Below are 26735 nucleotides of genomic sequence, written 5' to 3'. Positions count from 1 at the left end.
ACCTGGCAGAACCCCAAATAGTAGCAACATTCCATGTACAACCCTAAAGAGTAGCAAGATTCCATATAGAATTCCAAAGAGTAGCAGCATTCCATGTACAACCCTAAAGAGTAGCAAGATTCCATATAGAATTCCAAAGAGTAGCAACATTCCATGTAGAACCCTAAAGAGTAACAAGATTCCATATAGAATTCCATAGAGTAGCAAGATTCCATTCAGAATCTCTGTCAAGCAGGGACTGTCCCTTCATGTTCAAGTGTACAGCGCTGTGTACGTCTAGTAGCGCTTTACAAATGATAAGTAGTAGTAATCTCAAATAATAGCAACATTCCATGTAGAACCCTAAACAGTAGCAAGATTCCATATAGAATTCCAAAGAGTAGCAAGATTCCAGTCAGAATCTCTGTCAAGCAGGGACTGTCTCTTCATGTTCAAGTGTACAGCGCTGCATACGTCTAGTAGCGCTTTAGAAATTATAGTAGTGATCTCAAATAGTAGCAAGATTCCATGTAGAACCCTAAAGAGTAGCAAGATTCCATATAGAATTCCAAAGAGTAGCAAGATTCCATATAGAATTCCAAAGAGTAGCAAGGTTCCATTCAGAATCTGAAATAGTAGCAGCATTCCAGTCAGAATCTCAAATAGTAGCAACATTCCATGTAGAACCCTAAAGAGTAGCAAGATTCCATATAGAATTCCAAAGAGTAGCAAGATTCCAGTCAGAATCTCTGTCAAGCAGGGACTGTCTCTTCATGTTCAAGTGTACAGTGCTGCATACATCTAGTAGTAGTAGTAATCTCAAATAGTAGCAACATTCCATGTAGAACCCTAAAGAGTAGCAAGATTCCATATAGAATTCCAAAGAGTAGCAAGATTCCAGTCAGAATCTCAAATAGTAGCAACATTCCATGCTATCAGTCCTGGGGCATTGGTGAACTCATTTTCTGCGATGTTCCAGCAGTATAGCTTCTACTCTGTTGGCTTACCGCAGCAGTTCTGAGCATCTGTACCAAGATAAAGATTAATTGGTATTGGGGATAATAATGTCCCTTCAGGTGTCAGCTCTGACTCTTCACCCTCCTCTATTCCCTTTGTGTGATCTCCCTCTAAAAAGGAAGAAAAGCCACACCCCTTAATGCAGCTTAAGCAATGCAATGGCAGGGACTGATCCAGTGGCTCTAAAAATAGCAGCAGGGATTCCTTCCTTCTGTCACAAGACAGTTACACAAGTTTTTTTTCTGTTCTAGTGGCTGTTGCTGTTGTCTCCCATGCTTTTTTGGATTAAACCCCAGGGAACAGAGTTTTCCTACAGGCTGTTCAAAGTTTAATTGTAATTTTACTTTTAGCTGGTTGTCTGGGTGGAGTTAAAACCCAGGAGCTCGGGTTAGGGTGCCCGGAATAACTCCATATTAATCCAGCAGGAATAGCTTTGAACACGTGAGGCGCAGTCTTTGCAGCTCTGGGTTTCCAGTGTCACACGAGTGAATACAACCCCCCCCCCCCCCAATCTGGATCTATGGTGCATGAAGGCTTCTCTTGCAAGTGTGGGGGCTCTCCAGCCTGATTATGGTGTAGTTGTTAGTTACTGGATTGGGGGATTCCAGAAGAGACGGAAGAGGTTGACCCTTTACGGTCTGTGCCAGAGCTGGTGGTGGGAGGCGGGACTGGTAGTTGGGAGTTGAGGATAGTGCTGGGCAGACTTATACGGTCTGTGCCAGAGCCGGTGGTGGGAGGCAGGGTTGGTGGTTGGGAGGCAGGGATAGTGCTGGGCAGACTTATATGGTCTGTACCAGAGCTGGTGGTGGGAGGCGGGACTGGTAGTTGGGAGGCGAGGAAAGTGCTGGGCAGACTTATATGGTCTGTGCCAGAGCTGGTGGTGGGAGGCGGGGACTGGTAGTTGGGAGTCGAGGCAAGTGCTGGCAGACTTATATGGTCTGTACCAGAGCTGGTGGTGGGAGGCGGGACTGGTAGTTGGGAGTCGAGGAAAGTGCTGGGCAGGGACTTATATGGTCCTGTGCCAGAGCTGGTGGTTGGGAGACGGGGATAGGGCTGGCCAGACTTATACGGTCTGTGCCAGAGCTGGTGGTGGAAGGCGGGACTGGTAGTTGAGAGGCGGGGATAGTGCTGGGCAGACTTATAGGGTCTGTGCCAGAGCTGGTGGTTGGGAGGCAAGGATAGGGCTGGTCAGACTTATACGGTCTGTGCCAGAGCTGGTGGTGGAAGGCGGGACTGGTAGTTGGGAGGCGGGGATAGTTGCTGGGCAGACTTATAGGGTCTGTGCCAGAGCTGGTGGTGGGAGGTGGGGTTGGTGGTTGGGAGGCGGGGATAGGGCTGGCCAGACTTATATGGTCTGTGCACTGAAGAGGACAGTACAAATAAAAAAGTAGCACATATGAATTATCTTCTTGGGCAGACTGGATGGACCGTGCAGGTCTTTTTCTGCCGTCATCTACTATGTTTTTGCATTGGTAGGAAATATTGGATAGTGTGGTTTTAACGTTCACTTTGGATCAGACCTCAGCCTCTTGAAGCAAAGTGTACCATGGGAAGTGGGACAGGGGGTGTGGGCGATGTTCTGGTTGTTTTTGCTTGTTGGTTGTATTGCAAAAAAACCTTTTCAAATACAATATTAAAATTAGCCAATCGCCATCCTATGAACTGAGTTGCCATTTTGAGGCTGGTTCTTGCTGCTCCTCAGTGCATTGGCTGGCTTTGCAAATACTGAGCACCTTAACGCCCTTTCTCCTCTCACGTATTCTGAGCACCATGGGTTGGTGTTGGTTTATGACTCATGACAGATGTTTCTGTCAGCTGATCCCTAGGCCAGATTCTGCCTGGTGTACCAGGAAGTTGTTAGCTAACTGCTTGAGGTCTTCACCTCTGCCCTTGTTGGACTCCAGACTCGACTGTCCAGTCTGAAGGACCTCAGCCTAGGCTTATCTGCATTCTTGGTCTTTCCCTTCCTTGGGAGCTGGGCTGAGCTTTTCATCACTTGCCTGCTCTTTTTGGCTCCAGCTTTTCAGGACAGGCAGATCCAATCCTGGCTTTACTTCTTTCCATGACAAACCTTGTGGTTCTCCTGCTTCTCTCCATCCTCTGGTCTTGTAGTGACTAAATCTAGAGAGCGTTGTCCTCCCATTTCCTTGATGCTGATAGATTGAGGAGGCTGGAGGGGGCATGGAGGCCAGTACAGAGGGAAGGTTCTCAGTCTGGTCAGCTCCAGTGCTGAAGGTGTGAAGGAGCTGGTGAGCAGCCGGATGTATCTCTTGATCTCCTATGCAGTTTTGGTGATCTCCATGGGGAAGTCCTCTCCTAGAAGCCTGGCATCCTCTGTTACACCATTTGATGCACAGAACCGAATCCTATGATTCTAACCACACGACAGCGGGCCGTGTGCCCCGGGTCATCAGGGTTGCTTTTCTGCAAAGGGAGCTCCTTGTTGCAGCTTATCATCATCATTTAAATAGCAGCTTAGGACTTTGAGCTATAATTGGGCAAACCTGTTTTTTGAGAGAGGTGCACACATTCTCATCTTTAACAAGGGCCCTCCCAGGCTATCTGGAGATACAGAGAGCGTGAGAAGGCTCGTGAAATGCCTTGCTTGGGAATAAGGAGTGTAATTGTCAGGTTTTTAATGATCTGGCAGCAGGTCTTTGGGAACAGCACCAGCAGCATCTACTCATTCACAAATGCTCTGAAACAGTTTATTTATTGAGATTTTATTAACGCTTTTATAAAAAGATTAATCCAAGGTAGTGTACAGCAGGTTTAAACTTCTATTGCTGACCCGGGTTTCTCAGAGGAGATGATTCATAAGTCTGTTGACGAAGCCTGAGCAGAAAACTGAACTGAAATGTCTGAATGAAAATCCTCCCCTCTGTTCATCCTCTGAGCCATCCTGTCCTAGAGGTGATGGGCTCTGTGTCCCAGTCTGTCCCCTGATCAAGAAAACAGAAGAAGACTGTGCCAAGTCAGATCAAGGTCTGTTGAGCCCAGCAGCCTGTCTCTGACAGAAGCCAGTCTGGTCACAGGTACCCAGCAAATCCCCTGACCTAATCATCTTTATGTAGCTTTCCTCTAGGAGCTGGTTCTCTTATTTCAGTGTTATTTATTTATTCATACTCTCTTCCTTGGACAAATTTCATTCATAAGTACATAAGTGTTGCCATACTGGGACAGACCGAAGGTCCATTGAGCCCAGCAGTGGCGTTCCTAGGGGGACGGACACCCGGGGCGGCGCCCCGGCCCCCCGGGGTGCAGCGCCCTCCCCCCCCCGAGTGCATGCCGCTGGGTGGGGGTGGTGCCGCAGCGTGCGCCTGCTGCGAGTTTACTAACTTTGCTCGTTCGCTGCAGCTCCCTCTGCCCCGGAACAGGAAGTAACCTGTTCCGGGCAGAGGGAGGTGCAGCGAACGAGAGAAGTTAGCAAACTCTCGCAGCAGGCACGTGCCGCGGCGTGCACCCGGGGCGGACCGCCCCCACTGCCCCCCCCCCCTTGGTACGCCACTGGAGCCCAGCATCCTGTTTCCAACAGGGGCCAATCCAGGTTACAAGTACCTGGCAAGATCCCAAAACAGTACAATACGTTTTATGCTGCTTATCCTAGAAATAAGCGGTGAATTTTCCCCAAGTCCATCTTGATAATGGCTTATGGACTTTTCTTTCCGGAACTTGTCCAAACCGTTTTTAAACCCCGCTAAGCTAACTCCTTTTAGTACGTTCTCTGGCGAAGAATTCCAGAGTTTAATTACACGTTGAGTTTAGAAATATTTTTGTTTTAAATGTACTACTTCATTGCGTGCCCCATAGTCCTAGTATTTTTGGAAAGAGTAAATAAGCGATTCACGTTCACCCGCTCCACTCCACTCATTATTTTATAGACCTCTATCAAATCTTCCCTCAGCCGTCTTTTCTCCACACTGAAGAGCCCTAGCCGCTTTAGCCTTTCCTGATAAGGAAGTTTTCCCATCCCTTTTATCATTTTCGTTGCCCTTCTCTGTACCTTTTGTAATTCCACTATATCTTTTTTGAGCTGCGGTGACCAGAATTGAACACAATATTCAAGGTGGTACACAAACATTTATGCCTGTCATGACTAAATGCAGGCATACCAATTTGGATTTCCGGTAGTATTCTGTAATGGCATTTTGGTACACAGATGGGGTTATAGAATTGGCAGTCGGTGTGTGGCATCGGCTTGCCAACTGGAGGTGCCAAGTCATAGTACTGCTCCCTATTGTCCAGCTCACCTTTTATCCATGTTTGCTTCTGTCCTTCCAAAAAAAAAAAAATCTGATAAATTGGCAATAGGAAGACTTGCCTTTGAACCCATGATGACTCATTCCCATTAAGCTGTATCTTGTTACATAAGTACATAAGTATTGCCATACTGGGAAAGACCAAAGGTCCATCGAGCCCTGCATCCTGTTTCCAACAGTGGCCAAAATGAGGGAAGATCCACCAGGAGTGGAAAACTCAAACACCCCACGGTAAAAACAACAATGTGCAAAAGTGGGAGTACGACCAAGGAAACCAGACGCTGGAAGACGTTCTTAAATAAAAACTTTATTGGATATTTGAAGACTCGACACGTCGTGTTTCGGCCGTCAAGCCTGCATCAGGAGTCTATAAAAAGTACATTATATATGATATGTGTGATAACAGGACAACAAAGAAATATATTAATAATAAATGAAATAAAACACATATAATGCGAAATAATAAAACTGATTATAAAAATACTGTATATGATTTTATGAAATAATAATACAATACAAAAACATGTCATATATAAATAATTCAAAATGTATATATACGCATAAATTTAAACAATAGATATGAAACGATAAAAGTTACACATACATGTAAAAAATAATAAAAAAATAAATAAAAAAATTATGTATGCTTACATGTGCTGTATTAAGATAACATACATTTAGAGAATGTAATAATATTAATCAAAAGTTTAAAATCAACTAAATGAATTAAAAATTGTGGAGAAAGAGCTGTGAGGAAATCATAGAGAACCTTGTTGATTTTCATAATACATAACCGCATTACTTATAGAAAAAGAATATATGGGAAAAAAATAGCAAATTTGAATGAGTGGGAAAGATCACAAAAATATAAATTAGAGAAGTACTTACTCAAAAAAATGATATTGTGTTTATTGACAAGACTAACCTGCTGTGCAGAGTGCTGCAGAGTGATGACGGTGAAAATGCTCTGGAAATCTTACAGCAGTCTGTCAAATGATATGTAGAAAATCAAATAAAAAGCTTACTCATTGAAAAAAGGGAAGAAATAGTATATGATGTATTGAGGAGCACTAACCTCTTATACGGAGAGTTGCTATAGAATGATAAGGTTAATTCTTCAAAAAATGGCGTGGTAGTCTAATTGTGAATAGACAAATGAAAGAGTGATGTCACAGAAGAAACAATGTAAAGTTTGGACAACAAGGAAGAATATCACAAAACATAGGTAGTGGTATGATCCGATAAGAACTATGGATTATACATACAATAAATATATATGAAAAAAGCACGCATGAGAGCAAGTTAAAGGTAGAAAAGCAGAATGTTATATGTAGTATTTACACGAGAAAATGCAATAAAATACACAAATGGGCATAAATAACAGAAACGAAGATATAGGAGGAAGTTAATATAAATAGTGCTACAAACCTTGAAAAAGACTGTTCTGAAAAAATTCGTCATGAGCGCTGCTCGCACTGTTAGTGGTATAAATGAAAAAATGTATTTCTGAGGAGCAGGGCTTTAAACAGAAAAAGGCGCCAAAAAAAATCCTACGTACAAACGCTAAACCGGAAGTGATATCTCGGAAAGAATATTAAATTACTAGTGCACTGTGCGTTCCGCGAATAATGCAGGTCAAAAAATTGATTTCGAAAGAGATGTGTTTGAAGGCGGAAAAGGCGCTAAAAAAAGGGGTAAAAAACAGATTAGAGAAAATCGCTAAACCACTACCTATGTTTTGTGATATTCTTCCTTGTTGTCCAAACTTACATTGTTTCTTCTGTGACATCACTCTTTCATTTGTCTATTCACAATTAGACTACCACGCCATTTTTTGAAGAATTAACCTTATCATTCTATAGCAACTCTCCGTATAAGAGGTTAGTGCTCCTCAATACATCATATACTATTTCTTCCCTTTTTTTCAATGAGTAAGCTTTTTATTTGATTTTCTACATATCATTTGACAGACTGCTGTAAGATTTCCAGAGCATTTTCACCGTCATCACTCTGCAGCACTCTGCACAGCAGGTTAGTCTTGTCAATAACACAATATCATTTTTTTTGAGTAAGTACTTCTCTAATTTATATTTTTGTGATCTTTCCCACTCATTCAATTTGCTATTTTTTCCCATATATTCTTTTTCTATAAGTAATGCGGTTATGTATTATGAAAATCAACAAGGTTCTCTATGATTTCCTCCACAGCTCTTTCTCCACAATTTTTATTCATTTAGTTGATTTTAAACTTTTGATTAATATTATTACATTCTCTAAATGTATGTTATCTTAATACAGCACATGTAAGCATACATATTTTTTTATTTTATTTTTTATTTATTTTTTACATGTATGTGTAACTTTTATCGTTTCATATCTATTGTTTAAATTTATGCGTATATACATTTTGAATTATTTATATATGACATGTTTTTGTATTGTATTATATTTCATAAAATCATATACAGTATTTTTATAATCAGTTTTATTATTTCGCATTATATGTGTTTTATTTCATTATTATTAATATATTTCTTTTGTTGTCCTGTTATCACACATATCATATATAAATGTACTTTTTATAGACTCCTGATGCAGGCTTGACGGCCGAAACACGACGTGTCGAGTCTTCAAATATCCAATAAAGTTTTTATTTAAGAACGTCTTCCAGCGTCTGGTTTCCTTGGTCGTACTCCCACTTTTTGCACATTATTCCAACAGTGGCCAATCCAGGCCACAAATACCCGGCAAGATCCCAAAAATGTACAAAGCATTTTATACTGCTTATCCCAGAAATAGTGGATTTTCCCCAAGTCCATTTAATAATGATCTTTGAACTTTTCCTTTAGGAAGCCGTCCAAACCTTTTTTAAACTCCGCTAAGCTAACTGCCTTTACCATATTCTCTGGCTTCTGCCATCGTGCCCAGAACCGACGTTGTGTTTGCCAGTCTCTAGCTACCTTGGGTACTGTGGTGGTTTTAAGTGATAAGTTACAGGCTACAATAACAGCTTAGTAATTTCATATTGAGCTCTTTCAGGACTGTGGGACGAATGGCATGCAGTCAGTTCAGTTTATTAATTTGATAGCACCACCCTTCACAACGTAGCAAAACAGTTCCAGAAGAAAAAATACAGAAGATCATCTGAAATGTCATATAATTAAATTCACGATAACATAACTAGTACAGACAATACAGACAAAAAGCATCAGCAAACAAGTGTCATAAACCTAAATCTAAAATCACAATGGAAGAATTCAGACATATGCCTGGATGGGACGCCCACTCCAGAAACCAGTGTCTGCCGTGATACTGACAAATAAGGAGCCCAGGCTGGCCCTAAAAGCTCGCCTGGAAAGCCATATTTTATTTTTTAATTTGTTACATTTGTATCCCACATTTTCCCACCTATTTGTAGGCTCAATGTGGCTTACATAGTACCGGAGAGGCCTTTGCAGGCTCCGGTGTGAACAAATACAGGGTGATGTTGTGGTAAGATCAAGATCACGTGGCACAGCCACATTAGGGAATCGGAGAATGGAAGAGTTGTGTTATGTCCATTATGTGCTTTAGTTTGGTTGTGTTGCAGAGATTAGGCATTTAAGTTGGATCGGTAGGGTATGCCTTTTTGAACAGGTTGGTTTTTAGTGATTTCCGGAATTTTAGGTGGTCGTACGTCGTTTTCAAGGCTTTTGGTAATGCGTTCCACAGTTGTGTGTTTATGTAGGAAAAACTAGATGCGTAAGTTGTTTTGTATTTAAGTCCTTTGCAGCTTAGGTAGCGCAGATTTAGATAAGATCGTGGTGATTCGGATGTATTTCTAATTGGTAAGTCGGTCAAGTCTGTCATGTAACTCGGGGCTTCTCCGTAGATGATTTTGTGAACCAGGGTGCAGATTTTGAAGGCGATGCATTCTTTGATTGGGAGCCAGTGTAGTTTTTCGCGGAGGGGTTTTGCGCTTTTCAAATCGCGTTTTACCAAATATAAGCCTAGCTGCCGTGTTTTGAGCGGTCATTCTAAACATGGCTGTGCCAGTGTTCTAGCTTGTTAGAATGGAAATCCAGAGTAACGGGCCTGGTAACTGAAAGCTGTGCCTCTTAGATTCCAGCTGTGTGGCTGTCTACCCTTCCAGTCCTGAGTCTGGCCTGGTTGCTGATCCCTGAATACGAGGAGCCACGTGAATATGTGTCTGACACAGGACACTCGGGGCAGGTTTTAATAAGATGGATTTGTCTCTGATGCAAGATACCCGGACAGATTTTATAAGGGTGATGTGTCTCTGATGCGAGACACTCAAGGGATAGTTTTGAGGCCGGACACTCGGGGAGAGGTTTTATAAGGGGGATGGATGGATCTCTGATGTGAGAAGCTCAGGGGGGGCAGGTTTTATAAGGGGGATATGTCTTTCACACGAGACACTTGGGGGACAGGTTTTATAGGCTGCTTCACCCTGACCTGGCCCTTCAGTTCATACTTGCCTAGTTCATTTTTGGACCGCCTGGGCTTGATCCGATGACACTGTTGGGTTTGTGCATTTCTGAAGAGAATTTTTCTGTCGTCCTATAGCAAAGTTCTGCGGGAAAATGTGTATGAAATGCATCAAGGATGGTAAAGGCTTTTTTTTGGGGGGGGGGGGGAGGGAGGGGACAATTCTTTTACTGGCTATATCCTACTCTACTTCTACTAATCATTTGTATAGCACTTCCTCAACCCCTACGCCAAGCTCCCTCCCTACCCATTTTCAAATCTCTGCTTAAAACTCACCTCTTCAATGCTGCGTTCGGCACCTAACCTTTCATGAAATATAGTATTCCCTATCAGACGGACTCCACACTTGTCTTTAGATTGTTTAGATTGTCTTTAGATTGTACACCTGTCTTTTAGATTGTAAGCTCCTTGAGCAGGGACTGTCCTTCCATGTTTAAATTGTACAGCGCTGCGTAACCCTAGTAGCGCTTTAGAAATGTTAAGTAGTAGTAGTACTAGGCATACGCATAGCTGTACATTGAACATGAAGAGACATCCCTGCTCGACAGAGCTTAAATCTAATCAAGACAGACAAAGAGAAGAAATAAGGGATAAGGGAGTTTCTTATGGTGGGAATAGTTAAAACACATGAGTAAATAGGAGTTAAGAGTTTAAAAATAACTTCAGAAAATGCGTGCTTTAGCCTAGGTTGGAATAGGACTGGAGACGGGGAGCTTGAGGTACTGACTCAGGAAGTTTATTCCAGGCATATGGTGCAGCAAGATAAAAGGAGCGGAGTCTGGAGTTGGCAGTGGAGGAGACCGGGTACAAGATAAGAGAGATTGACCTGAGGGAGAGCCATTACCCCCCAGTGCTGGTCTTGGAGCCACAGAATATTTCCCTTTTTGCTTTCTGGTTTTCATTGTGTTCCTGTTTTAAAAGATTGAAAATGCTTCTCCAGCCTAACTGAACTCTGCTTCATGAATCAAAGCGTAATGGGGGCAGCAGTGCAGATCATAAGGTCGCACTCACTAATGGTTAGTGGGCTGAGATGTCGCACACTGGATATGTAAACAGAGAACACGCCATGGACAGTGGAGGAGGAGTGGACTTGGAAGACATTTTTAAGAGGGCCGTAGCCAAAATATTCCCAAAATGTGTTCTGTCCACTCTGCAGACTTCACTTACCTGGGACTCCTGACCACCCAAAAAAAAAAAAAAAATATATATATATATATATAGGAATATACTAGAATCTGCAAAATCCTCAAATCGTTCCTATTCAAACAAACCCTCACAAAGATCAGCCATATCTCAAACAACTAATTATTACCTGAATTGGTTATTACTTTATTTACCATCAGGGCTTTTTTTTGAGGGGGTACTTGGGGGTATTGAGTACCGGCACCTTTTGCATTGTCTGCTAAAAATGACCCATGGACCCCAAGTTTTAATGAAAGAGCTCAGGCTCTACACACCAATTCTGCCTTGTCATAGATTCTGTGACTGGTTGCAGGGGGCCTGGCTATTGTGGGGTGGGTCCCTCAGAGATCACCCCACCCCTAAAGGGTGGCCTGTCATTTGAGTACCAGCACCTTTTTTGCTAGAAAAAACATACTGTTCTTAGGATTCCAGAATCTTGCTATTCTTTGGGGTTCTATATGGAATGTTGCTGCTCTTTGAAATTCCGCATGGAATCTTGTCACTCTTTAGCAAGGCTTTTTTTTGAGGGGGTACTTGGGGGTACTGAGTACCGGCACCTTTTCCATTGTCTGCTAAAATTGACCCATGGTCCCTGAGTTTTAATGAAAGAGCTCAGGCTCTACACACCAATTCTGCCTTGTCATAGATTCTGTGGCTGGTTGCAAGGGGCCTGGCTAATGTGGGGTGGGTCCCTCAGAGATCACCCGACCCCTGAAGGGTGGCCTAGCATTTGAGAACCGGCACCTTTTTCTCTAGTTAAAATGCACTGTTTACCATTAACTTTCTTTTTGCTTCACGTACAAGTTCTCATTCAGAATAGATGTGTCCCAGTACGTTTATGATACTGTTTTGTAATATTGAATTCTTACAAATTACTTTTTTATGCATTATTCTTTATGTATTTTGTAAGCCACATTGAACTCAAATTTGTTTGGGATAATGTGGGTTATAAATATATAAATCTAGGAATAAGACCAAAGGAGGCAGCAGTACAACTGGAGATTGGCAGATATGATATTTTGGGAAGCCTCCGTTGTACAGCTGCTTTTCAGATAGCCCTGCATGTGGCAGTCATATGTCACCTGGGGACTGACCATACCTTTGTCACATATCGGCTTTGGAATGTGCCAGTGGCTCTGACGTGGTTTGTACACAAAGAGCTAATAAAAGTTATCTTTTTGTTTTCAGTTGCCTGAGGAACACTCCCGGCCACACAGACTTCCTGTTGCGGAGCCGGCTGCTACAGCCTCGCCATGTCACACCCCAGTGCTCCACCTCCGTATAGCGACAAGGACCCCTTGTATCCCCCACCCCCTGGAGGCTACCCCCAGCCAGGCGGCTATTACCCCCAGCCTGGCGGATACCCCCAGCCAGGGTGGATACCCCCAGCCAGGCGGATACTCCCAGCCAGGTGGATACCCCCAGCCAGGGGGATACCCGGAGCCTGGGCGAAGCACCCAACCTGTCCCACCGATGCCACCGATGCCCACGGTTCCACTGAACATAGGTAAGACCGCTATCTTTGGCATTCAGACTGTAAATGACGAAAACTGAAAATGTATCTGCTCTGTGTGGTTCAAGAGCGTAGAAACGGGAGCACCGTGTGTCAGAACAGAGTTCTGTTCCAGGCCACTTGGGGTGACGTATGGCCCCAGGGAGCGCAGGGAAGCGTTTGACAGCAAAATAAATTCAACAGTGTTGTCGTACCAGAGGAAGTTTTACTCCTGAGCTGGTTGCTTCTGGGGTAATCTAATGTCTGGTTCCGTATCTGTAGAGATCTGGCGATCCCTCTAAAAGACCGGGAAAGTTGCCAGCTGGGGCAGGGCATGCTGCGGGGAGAGCATTCACAGCTATATGTGGGGGGGGGGGGGGGGGGGGGGGGAATTCAGTTTGTTGGTCAGTGGTGACATCTAGTGGCCAGACTTGGGTCGTCCTCCGAGTTGCAGAGGGAGCTGTGCTCTGTGGCCCTCTGCTGAGGACCATCACTGCAAAAGCTAGGCTCCATTAACGTGGGTACAAAAAAATGGGAAAATCCCTCAGATAGTGCTGTAGTCCAGCAGAGGCCTAGAAAACAAGTGGGCAAGCAGTCCGCTAGGCTTAGTAGAATGGAAAATACACAAGCCGACACGGTGAGAGATGAACGACAACCTCTGTTGTAAAATACGGGTAAAAGGGTGACCGACAAGGCCGTGTTTGGCTCTGCTGGACTGCTTCAGGGGGTGATACAATACTAGTAAAGAGAAAAACCTAAATACGCAAATTAAAATATGCATAAAACCATATAGATACGCCTCAAATGGATGGATAAATAAATAAATTTACTTAAATCAACAAATGCATAGTGACATAGATGTACAAACAAGTATATATAAAATGCATGGGGAGCCAGATGCAATATTATTACCTACCTTCAAGGACTACTTCTGTCACCAGAGCCGTCAAGGGGGCCAACCCATTCTGTGGGAGATTTAGGGCCCACCTCACTCTGCCCCAGTTCTGTCCCGCCCACAACTCCGCCCATCCTGACCCTCTGCTCTGCCTCGGCACAGCTGATTCGCAGCGAGCGGTAGAAGGAGTGGTCTCCCCATCTAGCGGCAGCAGGAAATGCCTACATAAAAAGTCATCCCCTACTGCCCTGGGATCAGTGGCAGCATGATGACACTTTTATGAAGGCGTTGCCTGCTGCCACTGGATGGGGAGGCCATTTGGTGGGAGATCCCGGCTTCTCGACAGGCGTGCGGGAGATGACCCACAAAAGCGGGAGACTTGGCAGGTCTGTGTCGCTTTTCTTAAGGTGGAGAACCTGGGTTGGAGTACTAGCAGCACCCGGGAAAGCTGAAATAATGAGTGCAAACGGTAGAGTTAGATTAATAAACAAAAATCAAAAAAGAAAGTGAAAGTCTTATCAGAGCATTCAGTACAGAGAGGATCTCTGCTCATCTAATTGAAATGGAAACTCTAAAGAGCAGAACTGCTGGACCAACCCCCCCTCCCCCCAAGCTGTTCCACGTTTCACTCCTCAGTAGTTTCTAGTGTGGTTGCAGCAGATAGTGAAGCCGGATGGAGAGGTTTGGAATCGACTGCCAAGTAAGTTGGGGGGGGGTTGTCTGTTTTGGTGCTAGGGTTCCATCTGGTGGCTGGTTGGAGTATCTCATCATTTCAGAGAGTTTTGGCACCCTCGTTCATGCCTGCAGAGAAGATAGAAGGGGGAAAGTCATGTATAAAGATTTCAACTCCATTTACACAGTCCTGAGCAGGGGCGTAGCCAGACTTCGGCGGCAGGGGGGTCCAGAGCCCAGGTGAAGGGGCACATTTTAGCCCCCCCCCCGTCCCCCCGGTGCCGCCCCAACCATCAACTTTGCCCCCCACCATCGTTGCCTGCCTTTGCTGGCGAGGGACCCCAATTCCCGCCAGCCGAGGTCCTCTTGCTTCCCACGCAAGACTTGGTTCTGTTTCTGATGTCTTGCACATCAGAAACAGAATGAAGCCTTGCGTGGGAAGCAAGAGGACCTCGGCTGGCGGGGGTTGGGGTCCCCCGCCAGCAAAGGTAGCCCACAACGACGGTGGCGGGAGGGGGGGTTGACAGGGTCATCGACAGGGGGGTCCAGGACCAAATCTACAGGGGCCGAGGCCCCCGTGGCCCCCATGTAGCTACGCCCCTGCCTGAGCTGTCTGTGAAAGCCTCCATCCAGCGTTGGAGCAGGAGGAAGAGACTCGATGCCACACCCGAGGCTCGCTGACACGAAGGAACAGCAATTTCTTTTTCCCGTTTTAGCCGTGGCTTGGGAAGGTAAAGCACTGTACGAGATGTGGGGGTTGTGGAGTTAATGGATTCATATGCTTTGTGTTCACAGGTGGTCCAGAAGGCTATGGCCCCCAAATTGAAGCTGGCGAATTTGGTTCCTGGGATGATAAGGCTGTGCGACACGCTTTCATCCGGAGGGTGAGTGAAAATGTGGGCTCAGAGCTGTAAAGAAAATTGGAGGCAGGATACTGTTGCTGAAGGTGTGTTTTCTTGTTCAGGTTGTTGGGGGGTTTCTTCTGCCCCTAGGAAAGAGGATGTAGTACTGGCCTTTTGGGATGGTTGCTTATTTTCTCTGGTATTTATAAACTGTATTATGCACAGTTTTTATTGAATAATTGTATGGCTTTTATTTTTGCTTAATTGTCCTAATGTGTGAGATATTTTGGGCTGTCCCTCAGGAGATGTGGGAAGCAGGAAAGTGGGGGGGGGGGGGGGGGGGGGAAGTGTGTTTGTGGCTGGATAGCACTTTACCATTTCCAGAGCTGGAGAACTGATCACAGAAAATCTCCAGGAACAGAAAACAATCAATGCCCTGGGCTGCTGTAATGGCGCTGTCCGTGGTTCCCTGGCCCTAGCCCTGAGAGCTGGTATTGTAAGCGTGGGCTCTTCAGAGGTTCACTGGCCTTGTTGAAGCTCCTAAATCTCATTTTGAATGCCGTGGCCTCGTAGATGAGAGCACAGCTGTAATGGTGTGATGAGACTTTCTGCTTCACTTCCGGGGGGGTTTTGCTCTGCGGACTTGCAGCTACGGTGAGGGCTGGGGTTTACTAAGCCTTCTGGTGGTTGGATTTTGCATGTCCATTGCTGCTCCTGGGACTCCCTTGTGGCGGACGTTCTCATGTTTTTATGGTGTGACATGGTATTGGCTACTGCTCTGTTTAATTTTCAGCACTGTGCCATTTCATTAAAGTATTGGGTCGCTTTCTTTTTTTTAAATTGTATAATCATGCATAATGGTGATAAACAATTTAATAATGACAAAATTTAGCCCAGTATAGGAGGCAAATAATTAATACACATTATATGCTGCAGATCTGGAATAGTTTAGTGCTATAGGAGATGACTGAGCTTATTTGATTTGCTTTGATGCTTCCTATCCGGCTTCGTCTTAAGCTATTTTGGGCTTTTTGGTAACCTAAGCTTTTGTTTTCTCGCCACTTTTTATGCTATAACCTTTGCAGAGCTTGTTCAGGTCTGTCTGCTTCCTTTGCCGTTTCAGTTTCTTATTGAGGAGCGACAGTCAATTCCCTTCGATATTTGTATTGGGTACCTGCTCTCGCAGTCAGGCTGTTAATCACGTCACTTCTGCTCTGAATCACTCCTGGCTGTTTCACACAAGCTGCAGGACCACAAATCCCAGCATGCTCAGAGGAGCTGGAAAAACAGACTTCTATCTATGACTTATAATTTCTATAGCGCTACTAGATTTACACAGCACTGTACACAAAACATGTACGAGCCAGTCCCTGCTCAACAGAGCTTACAGTCTAATCAAGACAGACAAACAAGATAAATGAGGGATTATTTATTGTGGGAAGGATTAAAGCAACATGAGTAGAAATCAGGTGAATGAGGGGTTAATAGTTAAAAGCAGCCTGAGAAAAGTGGCCTTTTAGCTTGGGGTTGGATAGGGCCAGAGACGGAGCTTGAGATGCTGACTCAGGAGGTCTATCCCTGGCATGTGATGCAGCAAGATGGAAGGACTGGAGTGGAGTCGAGTTGGCTCATTTTAGAGCAGGGGTTCTTAACCTTTTTTGGTTCCTGCACCTTTAACTGATCAGTGAAACCCTCGCACCTCCTTTCTAAACCAATTGCTCACCTAGGGATCCTTTTACTAAAGCCTCGTAAGCGTCTACGCATGGCCAATGCGCCGAAATGGAGTTACCGCCCGGCTACCACGTGACTCTTGGCGGTAATTTCATTTTTGGCCCGCGGCCGAGAAATAATTTTTATTTTTGGCAGCGCGTATCGGATGTGTGCTGAGTGGCGTTTGACCTGCGTAGGTCATTACCGCCTGGTTACCACGTGAGACTTTACCGCTAGGTCACTGGCTTGGCAGTAAGGTCTCAGACCCAAAACGGACACGTGGCAATTGTGATTTTTGCTGCACAACCATTTTCAGCAAAAAATTTTTTAAAAAGGCCTTTTTTTACAGGTGTGCTGAGAAATGGATCAGCACGCGCCCAAAACCCGCGCCTACACTACCGCAAGCCATTTTTCAGCGCATATTAGTAAAAGGACCCCCCTAGTGACTGCTTCAAAAAAAATGTGATTTGGTGCTCAGAATCAATTATGGTCTCAGCTTACTTACCTCAAAAAGCTACAAATGCTGATTATACGGAAGTCAATCATTGTACTATAGTAATATTTTTCCAACTAATTTATCAAGGCGAAACAACTCTTTTTTTACTACAAAAAAAGAGGAACATTCTTGCACTTACCTGATTTGAACTCCAAATCGGGAATTCCTGTTGTATTGATGTTATTTATAGTTGAGGAGCAGGAGTGGATGAACACAAACTCCCACGAAAGTCAAAACAATCAAATGAAGAGTGGGAAGTGGACCAATGACTCCAGGGAAACAGGGTTACGATAGTAAAGAGAATAACTTTATTCACAGACTCGACACAGTACTGTGTTTCGGCCACTGGCCTTTATACACCAGAGAGAGACGCTACATTATCTACAGCATACCGCTTAAAGACTTACATAGTAACATAGTAGATGACGGCAGAAAAAGACCTGCATGGTCCATCCAGTCTGCCCAAGACAAACTCATATGTGTATACATTACCTTGAATTTGTACCTGTCCTTTTCAGGGCACAGACCATAGAAGTCTGCCCAGCAGTATTACCCGCCTCCCAACCACCAGTCCTGCCTCCCATCACCGGCTCTGGTACAGACCGTATAAGTCTGCCCTCCCCTATCCTCGCCTCCCAACCACCCCCCTCTTCCCCCCAACTGCTCCACCACCCAATTTCAGCTAAGCTTCTGAGGATCCATTCTTTCTGCACAGGATTCCTCTATGCATATCCCACGCATGTTTGAACTCCGTTACCGTTTTCATCTCCACCACCTCCACCTTTATTAAGACGTCCCGGTACCATATTTATCATTAAACCTCAAGGATCGATTTAAGACTCCTGAGGCAGGCCCGTGGCCGAAACACAGTACTGTGTGGAGTCTGTGAATAAAGTTATTCTCTTTACTATCGTAACCCTGTTTCCCTGGAGTCATTTATAGTTGAGGCGACAACAAATAATAGAAGTTCAAAAAGTTTTATTGTGGCCCGCTCTGGATAATAAATTTAAATAATCACCAATATCCACATGAAAAAAAAATGTGAAGGTTCTAAAAAAAAAAGTGTCGACAGACAAGTCTTGGATAATCCACTGGTGGGAAATCGCTTGCACCATTCCAAACGGACAAATCTTGCAATCTTCCAAAGTCACTTGCTCGCCACTGTGAATCCGTACGAACTCCGGGAAGATACAGAACACTCTCAACTTATTCTTGAAAGAAAGCGAATGGAAACCTCAGTCGATCTCTGCACAGTTCTGGCTTTCGCCGTAGGCATCTTCAAGAGGTCAAAAAAATGTTTTAAACAAAAGAAAAGCCTCCACCCCGCCCCTTAAATATAATGTCAAAACTGTTTTAGACATAACCGTCTACCTATTCATCGTACCAGAAATTTTAAAAGCAGTTTATGGAGCAGACCACAGGAGTTCCAGCTGCGTGGTTTCCCTCCAGCATGAAAAGATGTCCACACATGCACACTGATTTTAAAGCCCTACTCGGCCCTATGACGTGCCTGTACATAAGTAATGCCATACTGGGAAAAGACCAAGGGTCCATCGAGCCCAGCATCCTGTCCACGACAGCGGCCAATCCAGGCCAAGGGCACCTGGCAAGCTTCCCAAACGTACAAACATTCTATACATGTTATTCCTGGAATTGTGGATTTTTCCCAAGTCCATTTAGTAGCGGTTTATGGACTTGTCCTTTAGGAAACCGTCCAACCCCTTTTTAAACTCTGCTAAGCTAACCGCCTTCACCACTTTCTCCGGCAACGAATTCCAGAGTTTAAATATATGTTGGGTGAAGAAAAATTTTCTCTGATTTGTTTTAAATTTACTACACTGTAGTTTCATCGCATGCCCCCTAGTCCTAGTATTTTTGGAAAGCGTGAACTGATGCTTCACATCCACCTGTTCCACTCCACTCATTATTTTATATACCTCTATCATGTCTCCCCTCAGCCGTCTCTTCTCCAAGCTGAATAGCCCTAGCCTCCTTAGTCTTTCTTCATAGGGAAGTCATCCCATCCACGCTACCATTTTCGTCGCCCTTCGCTGCACCTTTTCCAATTCTACTATATCTTTCATGAGATGCGGCGACCAGAATTGAACACAATGACTCCTGTTACAACCAGAGAAAAAGAGTAAAAGAGTCGGTTTCCGGAGAAGATGGGAAGGCGGTAGAACGAGAGGACATGAAATGAGATTGAAGGGGGGCAGACTCAAGAAAAATGTCAGGAAGTATTTTTTCACGGAGAGAGTGGTGGATACTTGGAATGCCCTCCCGCGGGAGGTGATGGAGATGAAAACGGTAATGGAATTCAAAAACGTGTGGGATAAACATAAAGGAATCCTGTTCAGAAGGAATGGATCCTCAGAAGCTTAGCCGAGATTGGGTGGCAGAGCCGGTGGTGGGAGGCGGGGCTGGTGGTTGGGAGGCAGGGATAGTGCTGGGCAGACTTATACGGTCTGTGCCAAAGCCGGTGGTGGGAGGCGGGGATAGTGCTGGGCAGACTTATACGGTCTGTGCCCTGAAGAGGACAGGTACAAATCAAAGTAGGGTATACACAAAAAGTAGCACATATGAGTTTATCTTGTTGGGCAGACTGGATGGACCGTGCAGGTCTTTCTCTGCCGTCATCTACTATGTTTTGCCTTGATAAATTAGTTGGGAAAATATTACTATAGTACAATGATTGAATTCCGTGTAATCAGCATTTTTTAGCTTTTTGAGGTAAGTGGTGTCTCAGCTGAATCACATTAAAAAAAAGTATTAAATATAGAATGAGTGTTTAAATATTGTGGGAAAGAGTCTCTTCATATGTGTTGTTTTATTTATAATGACGTCAGATTTAATCCTCATTTTTGGTACAGTTTGATATCTCAACATCTAGTGACTGCTGACAGATGCATATGTCACTGTTGGCCACTAAATTAGAACAGTTCATACTTACACTACCCATAATCTCCTTTATGTTTAAATCTTTTTATTAACTTGGGAAAACAGTCCAATAGAAAACGAAACCGTGAGACAGGAAAAAAAGTCAACGGAAGTGGATTAACTTTCCAAGGACTTTCTAAGCATAAAGAAACCCCCAACCCCAAAATCAACTACTCTTTCAACCATCACAAGTAAATACACTATTTGAAATGCAGAAAACACCCCTTTAGAATACACAAGAGAAGTCCAGTGGCCCTACGACCCATAACTTCCTTTTCTCCGTCTAGAAAAATTTGATAAATGGCCTCAGGTTTCAAGAGCCTCCTCCACACCCCATTTGACCTTTTCCAGGGTGCAGACACCATTGGTTTAAGAACCTTCTTTAGAGAGAGGAGGACCATGTCAGGATCTCTGTGTTGGGCAGCTGAAGATGGTTCTGCACCACGGTCTGAACCGAACACGAGTGCTTGAAGAGCCCGACAGGGCTAGAGACAGAGCAGTCATCAATCTTTTTATCTGTTTCAGGTGTACCTGATTATTTCTCTCCAGCTGCTGGTGACTGTGGGAATCATTGCAATTTTCACCTTCGTGTAAGTGCCTATTGAGCCGCTGGCTGCAGCTCCTACTTCCCGTTAGAACCATTGAGTGAGGTACCCAGCGCTTATCCTCGCTGTCTGAACACAGGGCTAGAGAATCAACATCCGTGTCCCACCCACCGCATATCTTGGTAATGGTGATCTGTGGTGTTAGGTGATAACCCTAGACTCAGGTTCCCTAATGGTTAGAGCAAACTGAGGTGTGTGGGGGGGGGGGGGGGGGGGAGTGATAGGTTCAGGCGCCCCTAATGGTTGGGGCACACTGGAGGGGGGGGAAGGTGATGGGCTCAGGCTCCCTAATGGTTAGAGCAAACTGAGGTGTGTGTGGGGGGGGGGGGGAGTGATAGGTTCAGGCGCCCCTAATGGTTGGGGCACACTGGAGGGGGGGGAAGGTGATGGGCTCAGGCTCCCTAATGGTTGGGGCACACTGGGGGGGGGGGAGGTGATGGGCTCAGGCTCCTTAATGGTTGGGGCACACTTGGGGGGGGGAAGGTGATGGGCTCAGGCTCCCTAATGGTTGGGGCACACTTGGAGGGGGGGGTGAAGGTGATGGGCTCAGGCTCCCTAATGGTTGGGGCACACTTGGGGGGGGGGGGGGAAGGTTATGGGCTCAGGCTCCCTAATGGTTAGGGCACACTAAGGGGGGGAGGTGATGGGTTCAGGTTTCCTAATGGTTAGGGCACACTAGGGAGGGGCCTGGTGATCAGGAGATGTGTATTCATTTTAAGGTAGCTTGTTTGGTATACGAGTTGCTATGGTTTGGGGTCGGAGAATGTGACTCAATTCCTGTCTCTTCCATCTGTACAATTATTTTTCAGAAGTAGTTCTAAATTGACTCTGGATTATCCTTCAATGAAAAACGTTAAATTAAAATCAGTTTGGGAGCTCTCTTTTGAGTACCAAAAATAAGGTTCCTGTTCATATTCGACAGATCACTTCATACTTACAGTTCCGTAAAGCCTTAAAAACTCACTTGTTTTGGGTGATGGGGTCGGGATCCCTAATGATTTCACTGTGAGGGTGATTGGGTTGGGATCCCTGGTGATTAGGACTCACTGTAAGAGTGATGGGATCCCTGGTGATTAGAACTCACTGTGAGGGTGATGGGTCAGGATCCCTGGTGATTAGGACTCACTGTAAGGGTGATGGGATCCCTAGTGATTAGGACTCACTGTGAGGATGATGGGTTGGGATCCTTGGTGATTAGGACTCACTATGAGGGTGATGGGATCTGGGATCCCTGGTGATTAGGACTCACTGTAAGGATGATGGGATCCCTAGTGATTAGGACTCACTGTGAGGATGATGGGTCGGGATCCCTGGTGATTAGGACTCACTGTAAGAGTGATGGGATCCCTGGTGATTAGGACTCACTATGAGGGTGATGGGGTCTGGGATCCCTGGTGATTAGGACTCACTGTGAGGGTGATGGGGTCTGGGATCCCTGGTGATTAGGACTCACTGTGAGGGTGATGGGGTTTGGGATCCCTGGTGATTAGGACTCACTGTAAGAGTGATGGGATCCCTGGTGATTAGGACTCACTATGAGGATGATGAGTCGGGATCCTTGGTGATTAGGACTCACTATGAGGGTGATGGGGTCTGGGATCTCTGGTGATTAGGACTCACTGTAAGAGTGATGGGATCCCTGGTGATTAGGACTCACTATGAGGGTGATGGGGTCTGGGATCTCTGGTGATTAGGACTCACTGTAAGAGTGATGGGATTAGGACTCACTATGAGGGTGATGGGGTCTGGGATCCCTGGTGATTAGGACTCACTATGAGGGTGATGGGGTCTGGGATCCCTGGTGATTAGGACTCACTGTGAGGATGATGAGTTGGGATTCTTGGTGATTAGGACTCACTATAAGGGTGATGGGGTCTGGGATCTCTGGTGATTAGGACTCACTGTAAGAGTGATGGGATCCCTGGTGATTAGGACTCACTGTGAGGGTGATGGGTCAGGATCCCTGGTGATTAGGACTCACTGTAAGGGGATCCTTGGTGATTAGGACTCACTGTGAGGGTGATGGGTCAGGATCCCTGGTGATTAGGACTCACTGTAAGGGGATCCTTGGTGATTAGGACTCACTATGAGGGTGATGGGGTCTGGGATCCCTGGTGATTAGGACTCACTGTAAGAGTGATGGGATCCCTAGTGATTAGGACTCACTGTGAGGGTGTTGGGTCAGGATCCCTGGTGATTAGGACTCACTGTAAGGGGATCCTTGGTGATTAGGACTGACTGTGAGGGTGATGGGTCAGGATCCCTGGTGATTAGGACTCACTGTAAGGGGATCCTTGGTGATTAGGACTCACTATGAGGGTGATGGGTCAGGATCCCTGGTGATTAGGACTCACTGTAAGGGGATCCTTGGTGATTAGGACTCACTATGAGGGTGATGGGGTCCGGGGTCCCTGGCGATTAGGACTCACTGTGAGGGTGATGGGGGCGGGGTGGGAGAGGGAATGCCCCTTTAAGATACTGGTTTCGAGTTCAGACTGGTCTGCTTTCTTTTATTCATTTATTTTCTGATTTCTAGTCTATTACTTTGCACTATTTTCTGTGACTTTACACCTTTGTGTCTCCATCTTTAATGTGTAAATGCTTGAGAAAACAGATGTGTTTAACAGGTTTCTGAAAGTAGAAAATTCTGTCATCAAGTGTAACTTTTCTGCTCCCTCGTTACGTAGTAAAGGACCTGCGGTCAATAACGCTCCTTCCTTAAGGCCACAAACTCCTCGCTCTGTAATCTCGTCAGCCACTTTTACACTTAGGAGGGTTTCTATAAAAATATGTGGAGCTAAGCGCTGTTCTATAAAGAGCATACCTCTTTTATATAAAACAGCGCTTATCGCAGATCCCGTGCCTAACCTGTGGGTTCTGCACTTACCCCTGCTGAAACCAGGTGTAAATGCCAGCACTCAAATTAGGCCAGATTCTGTAATTCTGCACACAAATGTTTGGAACGTCCCTGATACGCCCCTGGCCTCGCCCTCTTATCGGATACACACTAGAAAGGTCGGCTGCCAATCCTTATAGAATGATGCACGTGCAACTTCTAATCAAAGCCAATTAACTGCAACAATTGTTAGCACCTAATTATTGCTAATTAAGGGCTCTTGAATCAGTTAAGTTATTGTTGTTACATTTGTACCCCGCACTTTCCCACTCATGGCAGGCTCAATGCGGCTTACATGGGGCAATGGAGGGTTAAGTGACTTGCTCAGAGTCACAAGGAGCTGCCTGTGCCTGAAGTGGGAATCGAACTGAGTTCCTCAGGACCAGAGTCCACCACCCTAACCACTAGGCCAGTTAAGTTGCCTGTGCATCTTTGGCGCACACCTAAATTTCAGCACGGAACTTTGGGCGCGATATATAGAATCTGGGGGTTAGTTTCCAGAATTGTGTTCGCAACTTATAGAATATGAACAGTTACCTGCATGACTTAATTAACAATTAGCTGCTAATGGGCACTAACAACCAATTGTGCTAATTAACAACCAATTACAGGCGCTAATGGGCGCCGATTTGCAGTTATACACGCATAACTGCATTTAGGGAACATTTTACAAAGCCACGCTAGCGTTTTTAGCTCACGGTAAAAATCAGCTGGCGGTGAACACTGAGATGCCTATAGGAATATAATGAGCCATGAGCTAAAAACGTTAGCGCGGCTTTGTAAAACATAGTAACATAGTAGATGCCAGCAGAGAAAGACCTGTACGGTCCATGCAGTCTGCCCAACAGGATAAACTCATATGTGCTACTTTGTGTATACCTGACCTTGATTTGTATCTGCCATTTTCAGGTCACAGACCGTAGAAGTCTGCCCATTCTAAACAAAAAATGTTTAGAATGACTTTGGAAGACTTTATAAAATAAGGAATCAGAGTGCTTATGTGACGGGTAGGCATTTTAAAATAGATTCAACTAGGAGATCTGAGGATAAATTCTTTAGTTCCAAACTGGATCCTTTCAAAGCTCGATGTAAATAATAGCAATTACAAAAATTGTGAATCTTGCAAACAAAATTATCACTGCAGTTGAGAGAAGGATTTGAATTCTCCATTTGTTGTTCATTGAGAAATTAACCAAAGACCATTATTAGTATGCCAATCAATAGAAGTATTACCAGTAAGAATCTTGGAATGATTCCATATTGGTAAATCATGGAAAGCTTCAGATTTTTTTAGACAGATATGATTTAAGATGATTACATGCAAACTGAATAAGGATCAAATTGCTTAATTGGAATCATCTTATGGATCAATCGAATGGGGATAGGATTTATCATAGTAGTTTCTAATACCAACCATGTAGGGGTAATAATCCCAACACTGACCTGTAGAGAATGATCCCTATAACTTATTTTCAATAAGAATGACAATGAAAGTTGCCTGAGGCGGACGGCGCGTTTCAGGGCTTGTATCACATACAGTTGAGGTTCATCAGCTACAGCAGGGTTGTCCAACCTTAGTCCTCGAGGGCCAGCGTAATCCAGTTGGGTTTTCAGGATTTCCCCGGTGAGTGTGCATGAGTCTGTTTGCCACTTCCTCCATTGTATGCAAGATAGATCTCATGCATATTCTTTGGGGAAACCCTGACAACCCGATCTAGCGAGGGCTGAGATTGGACACCCCTGAGCTAAAGCTTTATGAATTACAGCCCATAGTTTAAACCAGATCCTACAATACACAGGAAGCCAATGTAATGGTATCAGTGGAGGGGTCATATGGTCATAGTGACCTACCCAACTACCAGCCTCGTTGCTGTATTTTGTATCATTTGCGGTGCATGACACTGTTCTTATGACAGAGCATTTGTTGAATTTTCAAAATTATCCAGTCTTGATCCTCTTTTCTTTCTGCAGAGAGCCAATTTATACATTTGTGAGGAGAAATCCTGTCGTTTACTATGTATCCTAGTGAGTATTACACACCCTTTGTACCTGGAACAGAAAGAGCAAATGTGCGTTTCCCTGGATAAGCAAGTTTTTAAAGACTGAGGTCCTTGACCATGAATTTCCCTTTGGGTTAGTTTTTTATTTTATTTTTTATTTTTGTTACATTTGTACCCTGCGCTTTCCCACTCATGGCAGGCTCAATGCGGCGGGCAGTTGAGGGTTAAGTGACTTGCCCAGTGTCACAAGGAGCTGCCTGTGCCGGGAATCGAACTCAGTTCCCCAGGACCAAAGTCCACCACCCTAACCACTAGGCCACTCCTCCACAGAACTGCTTGCCTGGGCTGGGACGTCCACAGAGACATTAGCAATGTGCCATGTATGGAAAGATAAGATGGGGGACCCCCCCCCCCCTTTGGCACCCAGGGCTGCACAACCTACCCACTGGGGCTCACCCACCAGCACCCAAGGCCACATGGCCTACCTATTATGGTCCCCTGTAGGGCCAGAAACTCTCTAGTTTCTTTTAAAATGCACTTGCAAGAGAGTGACTGCCCAACCAGCCTGAGCTCCTGACAGTGCCTTAGAATTGCATAGTGGCTGCTTCAGCCTTTTCCCAAATCGGTCTCACTGACTCAGTTACCTGCAACCACGTTCTTCGTGTTCTCTCTCCAGTCCCGTCTTCCTTGTGACGTACTTGGTGCTGGCTTGCTGCGAAGGTCCCAGGTGAGTGTAACACAGTATTGTGAATGTGTCCTAGCAAACCCCTGGCAGGCGTCAAATAGGTCTTGTAAATGGGATTGTGTGTTTGCACAGTGGCTGCTGAAGTGATCAACAGGCTCATTGGCAGTGTGGGCTCCTCTGACGTTATAGTTAAAGCAGTTATAAAAGAGTAGCCTGGAGCCCTTCCATCTTTCCATCGGGGGGGGGGGGGGGGGGGGCAGTGCTGGGGATATCTAGAAATTCTACCCAGAATCTCCATTGGAGTCGGTGTGCACAGACAACCCCTCCAGCTTATCATTCCAAGGGGAACCCTCCCCTCACTAGTAACCATGAGAAGAGCTGTCCAGCTACAGAGGTTAAGAGGTGGTGTATTGATTTCCCAGTGTGATGCTGTCTGAGCCAGGGGCGTAGCCAAGTCTGGTGGGAGGGCGGGCTCCAGAGTCTGAGGTGAGGGGGCACATTTTAGCCCCCCCCCCTGCCAATGACCCTCTCGATTCCCCCCTCCCGCCGCCAACCCTCCCCCGCCGCCGTCGTTGCCTAC

The 26735-nt window shown here is 45.2% G+C and overlaps 1 protein-coding gene across 1 annotated transcript in view; it reads left to right on the top strand.

The window, feature by feature from the left end:
- The first annotated feature begins 12116 nt into the window (after positions 1-12116).
- LOC115459295 (protein lifeguard 3-like) overlaps positions 12117-26735 on the top strand; it is a 33689-nt gene continuing 19070 nt past the window's right edge. Inside the window, 6 exon segments of the mRNA XM_030189139.1 lie at positions 12117-12289; positions 12291-12432; positions 14780-14868; positions 20495-20559; positions 25442-25495; positions 26147-26197. Coding sequence (XP_030044999.1) covers positions 12179-12289; positions 12291-12432; positions 14780-14868; positions 20495-20559; positions 25442-25495; positions 26147-26197 — 512 coding nt within the window. The 5' untranslated portion in view covers positions 12117-12178.

This window comes from Microcaecilia unicolor, unplaced genomic scaffold (assembly GCF_901765095.1).
Source record: "Microcaecilia unicolor unplaced genomic scaffold, aMicUni1.1, whole genome shotgun sequence".
Taxonomy (NCBI): domain Eukaryota; kingdom Metazoa; phylum Chordata; class Amphibia; order Gymnophiona; family Siphonopidae; genus Microcaecilia; species Microcaecilia unicolor.
This window is presented reverse-complemented; position numbering and strand designations above follow the sequence as displayed.